The 14,272-nt window shown below is 40.7% G+C and overlaps 1 protein-coding gene across 1 annotated transcript in view; it reads left to right on the top strand.

The window, feature by feature from the left end:
- The window catches only part of col5a3a (collagen, type V, alpha 3a), a 180,503-nt gene that overhangs the window by 63,713 nt on the left and 102,518 nt on the right, over positions 1-14,272 (top strand). Inside the window, exon 5 of the mRNA XM_063015234.1 lies at positions 2,931-3,053. Coding sequence (XP_062871304.1) covers positions 2,931-3,053 — 123 coding nt within the window. The remainder of the gene's footprint in view (positions 1-2,930; positions 3,054-14,272) is intronic.

The following is a 14,272-nucleotide window of genomic DNA, read 5'->3' as shown; positions in this document are numbered from 1 at the left end:
CGTTGGCAGTTCACAGATGCTTATGTCATTAGCTTATACAAGTATTGAATGAATAGTACTGATACTATTTGCTTTATTATTATGAGTGAATATTTGTAGATTCATAAGTAAAATAGCAAGCAATTTAATTCATAATTAAATTCACAATATACAAAATGTTCAAAGGGTCATGGGGTCTGAATACTTTCTGAATCTACCGCACTGTCCGGAAAGTCCAACTTTTTTACTTTTAACTGTTCTTTTTTGGCTGTAATAGGTGGTCTCACAAGTGCTTATGGTGCTTAAAAAAGTCGATTTAGAACACAAAGTCTGTTAAAGTTGGGAATGTACTCTTTTTACCCAGTGAGAAGCTGGCAGACTAGTGTCAGGATGTTTCCCTAGTGTGACGAAAGAGCTGTTTAGTGAGAGAACTGAGGAATGTCCTCCAGCTTAATAAGATTTGCTTGGGAATTAAAGCTGACGAAAAGTTGCTTATATGTAATGGCTACTTGCCAATAGGGGGCATCGTTTACCAACAGATCTTCCTGTATGTTAGAGGATGCCTTGTATAGGAAGACTGCGTTTAAAAGCTTGTTAAGTGGTTAAGGGTTTGATGATCAATAATATTTTACTTGTACTGTTGACTGATAGTTTCCTTTTTTCATTTAAGGGTGTCCTATTAGTTTAAAATATACTGCAGAGCTAGATTATGCTTTAAATGAAGTCTTTACCAGTTGAATGATGCAGCAAATGAACAATTTAAGTTCAGAGATCATTTCATTGTAGCAAAAGAGCAATGATTATAAGAATCTTTCCAAGACCTTGAACATTTCATAAAACCCCACTGGGAGCACTGTCTGGAATTTCCAAACTTTTGGCGCAACATCAAATTTGTCTGGCTGTAGGGGAAAGCCCAAAATCTGTCCAGAGGCCTCATCAGGACAACAAAGGGAAACCCCTGTGTTACAGCAAAAGATGTACAGGATGTTCTGATGAAGGCTGGAACAAATGTGTCAGTGGGAACCACAAGAAGATCACTTAACAACTAGGGACTTCATGGCCGGACGTCACCAATCATGCCATTCTTGACCAAGAAGCATAGTAATGAATCAACACTGGAACTGTTTGGCCATACAGATCAGTGATTTATCTGGTGCAAGGCTTATGACCAGAAGAATACTCCTCATGGTCAAGCATAGAGATGGGCCAGTACTGATCTGGCAATCTTAACCACATGACTGGCATTTCTATCAGGAGTGTCGAGACCAGTGTTGTAAAATTGATCTTTGGTGATAATTGAACTTTCCAGCAAGACAATGATCCAGCAAACCTGTCTGGCTGTGGGGGAAAGCCCAAAATATGTCCAGAGGCCTCATCAGGACAACAAAAGGGAAACCCAAAAACGTACAGGATGTTCTGATGAAGGCTGGAACAAATGTGTCAGTGGGAACCACAAGAAGATCACTTAACAACTAGGGACTTCGTAGCCGGACATCACCAATCACGCCACATTTGACCAAAGGTCGACTGTAATAGGGCTTAGAATTTGGATAAGACTGCAGAGTTCTGGGACACAGTTCTATATAGTGATGAATCAACACTGGAACTGTTTGGCCATATGAATCGGCGGTTTGTCTGGTGCAGGAAAGGTGAGGCTTATGACCAGAAGTATACTCCTCATGGTCAAGCATGAAGGTGGGTCGGTGATGATATGGAGATGTTTTCTGCGGCAGGGACTGGTGATCTTAACCATGTGACTGGCATTTTTAGGAGGAATGTCGAGACCTGTGTTGTAAAATTTAACTTGGGTGATAATTGGACGTTCCAGCAAGACAATGATCCAGCAGACCTGTCTGGCTGTGGGGGAAAGCCCAAAATGTGTCCAGAGGCCGCATCAGGAGAACAAAGGAGAAACCCCTGTGTTACTGCAAAAGACGTACAGGATGTTCTGATGAAGGCTGGAAGAAATGTGTCAGTCGGAACCACAAGAAGATCACTTAACAACTAGGGACTTCATGGCTGGACATCACCAATCATGCCATTCTTGACCAAAGGTCTACTGTAATAGGGCTTAGAATTTGGATAAGACTGCAGAGCTCTGGGACACAGTCCTATATAGTGATGAATCAACACTGGAACTGTTTCGCTGAGTGATTTGTGTGGTGCAAGAAAGGCGAGGCTTATGACCAGAAGAATACTCCACATGGTCATGCATTGAGGTTGGTCAGTTATGATATGGAGATGTTTTCTGCTGCAGAAACGGGCAGTTTTGACCACATGACTAAGACATTTTTATCAGAAAGGTTAAGATCTCCTGTGATGTTGTAAATTGAACCTTGGTCATAATTGGACTTTCTTGCAAGACAATTATCCAGAGCAAAATTTGGTTAAAGAGTCAGCCTGGAGCATCATGAAGTGGCCTTCTCAGTGTCCAGATTTAAATCCTATAGAAAACCTTTGGTGGAATTTAAAGAAAGAGATCACCCATTCTTCTCAAGCAAAAGCTTCCAGCTCATTAAGGTTTAAAGATTCCACAAGAGAGGTATCAGAAGCTTGTTAGCACTTAATGAAATCGCCTGTTAGAAGCAATCAAGACAAAAAGATGTTCCACCAAGTACTGAAGCTGGGGGAATAATAGTTATATAATAGTGCACAATAACATTTGTCAAGAGAACTAGATGTTTATTAATTAGACTCACAATGACGTCAACTTAAATTATTTAAATTGCTTATATATAACAATAAATATCCTGTCTCTGTTTACTGAGACACATCACTATAGAAGCTTTTAGGTGAGGGGGTTGAATATTTCCATTCGCAGCAGAATATCTGGTTTGGTCTGGTTTTGTCCACAATATTAGAGATTTCTGGCCTGGTTCTAGTTGTGTAATCTGACTGAAATCTCTGTGTGTGTGTGTGTGTGTGTGTGTGTGTGTGTGTGTGTGAGATAGGGAGATATCCAGCAACTGCTGATTTCAGATGACCCTCGGGCTGCAAAACACTACTGCAATCACTACATTCCCGACTGTGACTCTCCTCTGCCTTATATTACCCAGAACCATGAACCTGAGGAGGTGAGTGCCCCCATCCCACTGCATGCATACACAAACACATACACACTAGCTTGCTCTTTTACAGTATCCGCCATGCTACATTTTCTTCTGCCGTGTGACCGTATGACCCTTTTCTGTCTCTCATTATTTGCTGCTGGTTGGTATTTTAATGACCCCTGTTTACACCTGGGTGTTTCGTGCTTCTTGTGTCCGGATTGTATCAACTCCATTTTATTGAATCTCCAGATATAATCTGAACACTGCTCTTCCTGTGATATTCAAATTAGTTCATTATTTTTTACCCACGTCCAGCACTGTTTTATGTTTTCAGTTGTTTTATAAAACAAATAGGTTCACCAGCTTTGCAAAAAGGCTTGTTATTAATAAAATATTTTAATTAATGATTCATTTCATACACATACAGTGTATCACAAAAGTGAGTACACCCCTCACATTTCTGCAGATATTTAAGTATATCTTTTCATGGGACAACACTGACAAAATGACACTTTGACACAATGAAAAGTAGTCTGTGTGCAGCTTATATAACAGTGTAAATTTATTCTTCCCTCAAAATAACTCAATATACAGCCATTAATGTCTAAACCACCCGCAACAAAAGTGAGTACACCCCTTAGTGAAAGTTCCTGAAGTGTCAATATTTTGTGTGGCCACCATTATTTCCCAGAACTGCCTTAACTCTCCTGGGCATGGAGTTTACCAGAGCTTCACAGGTTGCCACTGGAATGCTTTTCCACTCCTCCATGACGACATCATGGAGCTGGCGGATATTCGAGACTTTGCGCTCCTCCACCTTCCGCTTGAGGATGCCCCAAAGATGTTCTATTGGGTTGAGGTCTGGAGACATGCTTGGCCAGTCCATCACCTTTACCCTCAGCCTCTTCAATAAAGCAGTGGTTGTCTTAGAGGTGTGTTTGGGGTCATTATCATGTTGGAACACTGCCCTGCGACCCAGTTTCCGGAGGGAGGGGATCATGCTCTGCTTCAGTATTTCACAGTACATATTGGAGTTCATGTGTCCCTCAATGAAATGTAACTCCCCAACACCTGCTGCACTCATGCAGCCCCAGACCATGGCATTCCCACCACCATGCTTGACTGTAGGCATGACACACTTATCTTTGTACTCCTCACCTGATTGCCGCCACACATGCTTGAGACCATCTGAACCAAACAAATTAATCTTGGTCTTATCAGACCATAGGACATGGTTCCAGTAATCCATGTCCTTTGTTGACATGTCTTCAGCAAACTGTTTGCGGGCTTTCTTGTGTAGAGACTTCAGAAGAGGCTTCCTTCTGGGGTGACAGCCATGCAGACCAATTTGATGTAGTGTGCGGCGTATGGTCTGAGCACTGACAGGCTGACCCCCCACCTTTTCAATCTCTGCAGCAATGCTGACAGCACTCCTGCGCCTATCTTTCAAAGACAGCAGTTGGATGTGACGCTGAGCACGTGCACTCAGCTTCTTTGGACGACCAACGCGAGGTCTGTTCTGAGTGGACCCTGCTCTTTTAAAACGCTGGATGATCTTGGCCACTGTGCTGCAGCTCAGTTTCAGGGTGTTGGCAATCTTCTTGTAGCCTTGGCCATCTTCATGTAGCGCAACAATTCGTCTTTTAAGATCCTCAGAGAGTTCTTTGCCATGAGGTGCCATGTTGGAACTTTCAGTGACCAGTATGAGAGAGTGTGAGAGCTGTACTACTAAATTGAACACACCTGCTCTCTATGCACACCTGAGACCTAGTAACACTAAAAAATCACATGACATTTTGGAGGGAAAATGACAAGCAGTGCTCAATTTGGACATTTAGGGGTGTAGTCTCTTAGGGGTGTACTCACTTTTGTTGCCGGTGGTTTAGACATTAATGGCTGTATATTGAGTTATTTTGAGGGAAGAATAAATTTACACTGTTATATAAGCTGCACACAGACTACTTTTCATTGTGTCAAAGTGTCATTTTGTCAGTGTTGTCCCATGAAAAGATATACTTAAATATCTGCAGAAATGTGAGGGGTGTACTCACTTTTGTGATACACTGTAATTGCAAAAAAGCATGGCAACAGTATAATAACACGCATAGACTGAATTACAGTTGTATTTTAAAACATTAATTTTTTTTTAATTGGTACACAGTTTATCGATCTGGGTCTAACTATAAATAATCATAAAATCATAATTTGCTATGATTCATATTAAAACAGTGTTGACTGATTATATACTGTATATGAAAACAAGATTGTTGTATTGATTTATATTGAAAATAATCTTAAATAATCCAGATTATTTAAAAATATCCAATATTGACAATAATTCTTACAAGACTTTTTATGCTTTTATATTTCGTGCCAACACCAGTATTCACAGACCACATGCTGGGATGTATTAGTAGAAGGTTCTCTTGTCATATATGTCTTAAAGAGACTTGGTAAACTCAATTATAATGGCCTATCTGACCTGGTTGAAGTCCCAGATAGTTGGTTTATTTTTATTTAGAGTAAATAGAAGCAGTAAACAATTATCTGTCCATCCATCCACTCATTTACCTGTCCATCCATCCATCCACTTGTTCGTCCATTCATCCATCCACCCATGTTCACTCACCTACCCTTCTATTTGCCGTCCATCCATTCATCCATCCATCCATCCATCCATCCATGCATCCATCTACTCATTTACCTGTCCATCCGTCCATCCATCCACCATCCATGCAATGAACCATCCATCCATCCATCCACGCAAATGAACCAATCATCCATCCATCCATCCATCCATCCACCATCCACCCAAATCATCCATCCATCCATCCATCCATCCATCCATCCATCCACCATCCACCCAAATCATCCATTCATTCATCCATCCAACCAACCACCCACCCATCCATCCATCCACTTGTTCATCCATCCATCCACTTGTTCATCCATCCATCCATTCATCCTTCCATCCATGCACTTGTTCGTCCGTCCGTCCGTCTGTCTGTCCATCCATTCCCCCATCCATCCATCCTTCCACTTGTTCGTCCGTCCGTTTGTCTGTCCATCCATCCATCCACTTGTTTGTCCATCCATCCATCCATCCACTTGTTTGTCCATCCATCCATTCATCCATCCTCTTGTTCGTCCATCTATCCATCCATCCACTTGTTGGTCCATCCCATCCATCCATTCATCCTTCCATCTGTTCATCCTTCCATCTGTTCATCCTTCCATCTGTTCATCATGTATTTTTTTAAATGATACACCTGTATTTTTTGTGAATTATAAATAATTCGAACACTCAGGAGGATTGAAACAAACAAGTGTAAACATACTTGATGATTTTTTTTTTTATGTATATATAATTGGATGGAAGTTTGACATTTTATAGCTCACTAGAAGTGCAAGTTGTGACAAGTACTGTTTGCAGTCTTTATATCATTTGATTTAAACAGTCTATTCTAAACTAGTTTTATTTCACCTTGCTTTGTGCCCTGCTGATTTTTACTGGATTGTGAAGCTGAAATAGCTGTATTTTGTTGTTTTTGTGTCCATTCCCAGTCCCATGTGTCACCTGTGAATCAGACATGTGGTTTATTTTATTTGTTTTGATATATAATTCCAGGACTCATATTCCATTTTTTCTCTTTCTGATAAGCCAGTTATGAAATTGCTTGGTATTTTTTTCCTCAAACCTTTATCTGTGAATGCGCAGTGCATGCTGAATCGTTTTGCCTGGTATAAGTGGATGTGCTTTGCCTCATAGGCACAACTCTAAAGAGTTTGGAGCTTTAATGACTATTCTTCTGGATGAGTGATCTTTTTGGTGCGCCCTCGGCGCCTGGGGTTTTAATAGATGCATTTACATTTACTGCAGGTTTTCTGGGCTGCCGTCCCAGAGCAGGCGTCTGTCAGCCAAGCAATAAAAGAGTGGATATGAGTGGATATACTGGGCCTGAACTGTCTGTGCCAGATAGCTACCTGTCTCTTCTATCACTCCCTCACTTTATTTATTAGTACAGTATCCTGTGCCAGCAGCCTTTAAAGAAATCCTTCACTTGAAAGTGCTAACTGCTAGCTAATAAAACCATGTGTTCAGTAGCCAGAATTAACATTATGCTAATCCATCTTCACCTGACTATTCAGTAAATATTTCTCTTAAAGCCCTATATATAGCTAATGCCAGTTAATATAGAGTGACATGTCACTACATGTCTACCACACTAATACACTCTGTCCATATGGTAGATACACAATTTCTGTTGACAAACATTGCAAGTATACAAAAATGACAAGCATACCACATGACATTAACATAAAATACCATGTTAAACGTTTATTGCTTGAATCTTAGTAAAATAACACCACTCTAGGATGAAGGATTATTCGTTTCTTTAGCTAGCTGGCTAATGGCACTGTAGCCAATTAATAAACACACATTAGCTAGCTGTTGTACATTGTAAGTATAAATGTACAAAAACATATTCTCTGCTTTATAGACTATACTTGTAGGTAAACTTGAAGTATGTGTGTGAAGTGTAACCTGGGGTAGCATTGTTTATTTTAGCAAGCTAGGTAAGTTTGCAAGCCACTTTTCTCTAAAAAGGTCACCATGCATTCTTCTGGAAGAGCTCCATAAAGTGCTTCACGATGCAAGGGTTTTTTTAGGATTAGTGATTTCTTTTGGCATGCCCTTTTACTAAACTTTTTATTTGACCATTTAAGTTCCATTGAAGTCAAATGAGTCACATAAAAAAATCTATCTTTCTTGCTACTGTATGAGTAGGGCCCTACTAAATTCCTGGGAAAATGTGCAGACCTGGTTTTTTAAAAAGCACAGATTTTTAATGAAAAGTGCCACATTTTACGGACATCATTAAATAACAAGTTGAATGTAAACCTAGAACATTCAGCGACTGTGTGAGGCTCCGTCTCAAATACGAAAACACTTGACATCCCCCCTGCATCCACAGAATTGGTTGGGAGTTTTCCAAACTCAGTTACCTGAGTAATGTTAGCTACTTTAGACTTCGACATCTTGGACATTTTGACTAACCGATTGCTAACTGAATTGCCGTAGGATTGCTTGGACCACCTCATAGTGCAAATTAACCAGTAAACATGAGACACTTAAATGCTACACGAATGAAAAATGTTAAATTACTAAACACAAATCTTACATTTTGAATTTCATTGCAAATCGGTCCATAACAGGATTTTCATGGCCGTGAATTAGGTAGGGCCTTATGTATCAGTCACCTTAGCTAAATATTCTGACTAAATTAAAGGTTGAATTCCACTATAAACTACATTTGAATTTAATGCCTTCAACTTACTCAAAAATGATGGGATGGGGCAAAATAAGGGTGGAAAGTTTATAGAACACTCACACTGCTTTGAAAGATTCCAGAAAAAACAGCTGAGGGTATCATGACTGGGTATAAATTCTTTGCAGGGAAAGATGGTTCACCAATTTGTGCCAAACTTAATGGGAGAACTGTCAATCACCACAAAACTGTAAATAATCAATGTCTTTCACCATCTACTGTACATAATATTGTGAAAAGATTAAAAAAATACAGAGTATTCTGTGTATAGCAAACATTAAAACCACTGATGAATGTGCATGCCCTTTGAGTCCTTAGAGAGTAGTGCATGAGAACTATAGCCACATGGGCTCAGGAGTACTTTGTTTACTAAAAAATTTGACTACAAAATTGTAGTCACATAATGCACAAGAAAGCCATACACCAATTCAATGCAGAAACTCTGGCAAGTTCTCTAGACCCAAGCTCATCTCAGATGCACCAAACAACAGTTCAGTTTTTCTGTCCACACAAACATGATTGGGCAAGTTTGAGGGAGGGAAGGTCGAACTAGGTCTTTGCTGGACTGGTCTGTGTGTTTGCACGTAGGGGATGGAGTCACATGAAACTTAGCATGGCTCTCTGTATGGGATACAGCTCTGTATGGGAACCCAACAATGGATGGTGAGAACATTTCTCAACCCAAAATTGAGAATAATTGAGGTCTTACACCATCTACTGTACATAATATTGTGAACATTTAAAAAAAAATCCAGGTAAGTCTCAATCTGTGTATAGAAAACATCTGCGTCTCCTTTGAGCGCTTAGTAAGCACTGCATGAGAAACCGTCATGCTACTGCAACAACTACAGCCATATGGGCTCAGGTCCACACAAACACAGTTGGGCGTGTTCAAGGGGGGGGGGGGAGGTCGGACAAGATCCTTTCTCACTGCCACTGCGATATGCGATCTCCAGGACTGGAGGTCCAGGATCTGCACAAGTAGGGACAGAGTCACATGAAGCTTAGCATGGCTCTCTGTGCGGGATACAGCTCTGTATGGGAACCCAACAATGGATGGTGAGAACATTTCTCAACCCAAAATTGAGAATAATTGAGGTCTTTCACCATCTACTGTACATAATATTGTAAAAAAATAAAAAAATATCCAGGGAAGTCTCAATCTGTGTGTAGAAAACATTAAAACCACTGATTAATGTGCGTCTCCTTTGAGCGCTTAGTAAGCACTGCTTCAGAAACCGTCATGCTACTGTGATAACTATAGCTATATGAGTTGTAGCCTGGCGGTTAAGGTACTGGACTAGTAAGGCAAGGCAAGGCAAGGCAAGTTTATTTGTATAGCACCTTTCATACACATTGGCAATTCAAAGTGCTTTACATAAGGAAAAAAAAAAATTAAAAGCATTAAAACATTCCTGAGATCTAGAACCTCAGAAAGACTTCTTGCAAACATTTAGTTACAATTAAGAGAGCATGAAATTCAAACAAGAGAGATAAAAAATTAAGAACATGAAAAACTAAAAGAAAATATAGTAAAATATACCCTACAATTTAGGGAATATGAAATTAAAACAAGAGAGATAAGCAATTAAGAACATGAAAACTAAAAGAAAATATAGTAAAATATACCCTACAGTTTAGAGAATATAAAATTAAAACAAGAGAGATACACGTTATTATAAGGGTTAATTATACATATTAACAGGGAAATTACAGTACTAAATACTAAGACTATCCCACAGACTGACAGCAGACAAAGTAACTTATACTACCAGTCGTCACCAATAGTACAGTGTTCCAGTTCTACTGCCACACAATGACGCTCCTATAGCGATTTCGTCCATGGTGATATCTCTGTCTTACATAGACAGGCGTTCCAGACATGTTTACTGTTAATCCTTAAACTACGGGTCAGGTGGAACACACAGTGTCACCTTTTCTAGTACTATGGGCCAGACGGTATCACACAGCGTCGTCTGATTCCCACCGGGGCGGAACACACAGCATTACCTAGTAGTGCTGCAACTAACGATTATTTTAGTAGTCGACTAATCTGACGATTATTTTTTTGATTAGTCGACTAGTCAACGATTATTTATGTCATACCCTCCATCTCTGCCTTAACATAACAAAACTCTGTTATGTTATTTAAGTTCCAATATCAAATTAAAATAATGACCCATGAAACATGAATATGAAACTTAAGCTTGATAGTTTAATTAAATATACTTGAAACATTAATACACAATCACAATAAAACAATTCAATTAAATAAGAAAGCTTTGGACAGCATTAGAAACTGTTATGTTTCAGAAGTTATCACTCTGGAAGTCAAAAACATTTATAACATGTCGTTGAGAAACATGTGAATGCTGTCTGTGAAGACCTCAGCCGTTTGAGGGGAGCATGAACCTCTTGTCTTCTCATCCACACTCCATTCTACAGCGAGTTCTCTAGGCCCAAGCGTATCTCAGATGCACCAAACAGTAAAAACATGCTTTGGTCAGTTGAAACCACACAAATGGATGATTGGATGTGTTTGAGGGAGGGAAGGTTGGACACGGTCCCTTCCTGCTCCCTTTGCGATATGCAATCTCCTGGACTGGTCTGTAAGTCTGCACAAGTAGGGGGCAGAGTCACATGTACGTGATACGGCTATGAGTTAGAACTCTGGCAGGTGATACGAAGGGTGTGTGGTGATCCGGTTCTCCTTAATCAGATCTAAGGTTGTGCAAGCAGCAGTGGATTTACTGTTGGGAATTGGAAATTGGACTAGATTGGGATATAAAGATCTAGAAAATCTAGAAAAAAAGAAACACATGATCTTAATGGTAACAAAGTTGAATACAAAAACATTAAGTTCTAATGCAGCAGAACATAAAGCAGCAGGATACCAAACATTTTATGACTGTTCTGACCCAAACAGCCTTGACCAGACATCCACAGCATGGACATGCACAGTAATATGGATACAAACATGCTGTGATTGAGATACAATGCAGCATCATGCTGGGAATTATGGGAAGACGCAGCACCCTTGTAAAACTGTCAATATTTATTGCATGTAAATGTACACCCATGCATACTGGTTTGTCATCTTGTTTGTGAGAATGTGCCTTCATTTTTCTGCACGTGTGTGTGACTCAGAACCATGACTAAGTGTGACAGTGGGTCAGATTTTTGGGGTGCTCCACTGGGGAAAAACCGAAGAACATCAATTTGTGCTTAGGGTCATGGAGACTATGATTTATACCCAGCGCTTCCCACGCTTAATGTATTAGAGTGTGTTTGTGTGTTTTTCTGCACATACTGCAAACCAGAGCCAGTTGGCTTTGTGTCTACAGACCACAGCTGAGAGAACAGGCTGTAAAATCATGCCTCATCAACATCACCCACATTACTGACCCAGTTCTGCTGTTACACACTGATCCCATTTACAGCCCACCTGACCCATCATCAGCTTCTATCATTCACACATATTTATCGACAGCTTTTGTTACGCACTCTCATATGCACTGTCTCGATAAAATGCCTTATCCACTCACCAGTTCAAAGATAGATGGAAATTTGTTTGGTAGCTCTCAGAGAGGCCAGCATACATATACAGGGCCATATACACTGGCAGTTACTGGACTAGTAATCAAAAGGTTGCTGGTTCAAGCCCCACCACTGCCAGGTTGTCTCTGTTGGACCCTTGAGCAAGGCCCTTAACTCTCAATTGCTTAGAAAATATACTGTCACAGTACTGTAAGTCGCTTTGGATAAAAGCATCTTGCTAAATGCCAAAAATGTAAATGTAAATGGTAGGTCCCCTATAGGAGCGTAGGACTGCAGAAACACAGGGCATGGACTCCACAAGCTTGCACAAATATTCTGTGGGCAATGAACATCATACTTGTATTTGTGTTCCACAGTGTGGTGCATGTCAATCCAAATGTGTTTGATAACATTAAGATCTGGGGTGACTTAGGTGGGAATGACAAAACCCTTAATTTAGTTGAGTGTTATTCCTTGTGGTCACTGTTTTAAAGTGGTAGAAGAGCCATAATGAGTCTGTCTAAAATACACCGATGAGGAATAACATTATGACCACCTTCCTAATATTGTGTTGGTCCCCGTTTTGCTGCCAAAACAGCCCTGACCCATCGAGGCATGGATTCCACTAGACCCCTGAAGGTGTGCTGTGGTATCTGGCACCAAGATTTTAGCAGCAGCTCTTTTAACTCCTGTAAGTTGTGAGGTGGGGCCTCCATGGATCAGACTTGTTTGTCCAGCACATCCCACAGATGCTCGATTGGATTGAGATCTGGGGAATCTGGAGGCCAAGTCAACACCTCAAACTCGTTGTTGTGCTCCTCAAACCATTCCTGAAGCATTTTTGCTTTGTAGCAGGGTGCTTTATCCTGCTGAGAGAGGCAGGTAACTTTTGATAGATACTGACCACTGCAGACCGGGAACACCACACAAGAGCTGCAGTTTTGGAGATTCTCTTGCCAGTTTGTCTAGCCATCACAATTTGGCTCTTGTCAAACTTGCTCAAATCCTTATGCTTGCCCAATTTTCCTGCTTCTAACACATGACCTTTGAGGATAAAATGTTCACTTGCTGCCTAATATATCCCACCTAATAACAGGTGCCGCGATGAATAGATAATCAGTCACCTGTCAGTGGTCATAATGTTATGCCTGATCGGTGTAAAGAGGCTAGTAAAAACGAACAAATAAATAAATGTAAATGTGTAAATGTATTGCTGGTCTTAAATTTGGTAAGTATATGGCTAAGAGTGGGTGTGAAAACACTTCCTCACTCAAAACTGTTGCATATTGCATGCATGCATGCACAGTTGTCTTCTGTCTGAAAAAAAGCCTTTATTTGCTATATACAGTGTATCACAAAAGTGAGTACACCCCTCACATTTCTGCAGATATTTAAGTATATCTTTTCATGGGACAACACTGACAAAATGACACTTTCACACAATGAAAAGTAGTCTGTGTGCAGCTTATATAACAGTGTAAATTTATTCTTCCCTCAAAATAACTCAATATACAGCCATTAATGTCTAAACCACCGGCAACAAAAGTGAGTACACCCCTAAGAGACTACACCCCTAAATGTCCAAATTGAGCACTGCTTGTCATTTTCCCTCCAAAATGTCATGTGATTTGTTAGTGTTACTAGGTCTCAGGTGTGCATAGGGAGCAGGTGTGTTCAATTTAGTAGTACAGCTCTCACACTCTCTCATACTGGTCACTGAAAGTTCCAATATGGCACCTCATGGCAAAGAACTCTCTGAGGATCTTAAAAGACGAATTGTTGCGCTACATGAAGATGGCCAAGGCTACAAGAAGATTGCCAACACCCTGAAACTGAGCTGCAGCACAGTGGCCAAGATCATCCAGCGTTTTAAAAGAGCAGGGTCCACTCAGAACAGACCTCGCGTTGGTCGTCCAAAGAAGCTGAGTGCACGTGCTCAGCGTCACATCCAACTGCTGTCTTTGAAAGATAGGCGCAGGAGTGCTGTCAGCATTGCTGCAGAGATTGAAAAGGTGGGGGGTCAGCCTGTCAGTGCTCAGACCATACGCCGCACACTACATCAAATTGGTCTGCATGGCTGTCACCCCAGAAGGAAGCCTCTTCTGAAGTCTCTACACAAGAATGCCCGCAAACAGTTTGCTGAAGACATGTCAACAAAGGACATGGATTACTGGAACCATGTCCTATGGTCTGATGAGACCAAGATTAATTTGTTTGGTTCAGATGGTCTCAAGCATGTGTGGTGGCAATCAGGTGAGGAGTACAAAGATAAGTGTGTCATGCCTACAGTCAAGCATGGTGGTGGGAATGCCATGGTCTGGGGCTGCATGAGTGCAGCAGGTGTTGGGGAGTTACATTTCATTGAGGGACACATGA

The sequence above is a fragment of the Trichomycterus rosablanca genome, chromosome 2, assembly GCF_030014385.1.
Source record: "Trichomycterus rosablanca isolate fTriRos1 chromosome 2, fTriRos1.hap1, whole genome shotgun sequence".
Classification (NCBI taxonomy): domain Eukaryota; kingdom Metazoa; phylum Chordata; class Actinopteri; order Siluriformes; family Trichomycteridae; genus Trichomycterus; species Trichomycterus rosablanca.
The sequence above is the reverse complement of the archived record's forward strand: the minus strand, read 5'-3'. Positions and strand labels throughout refer to the sequence as shown.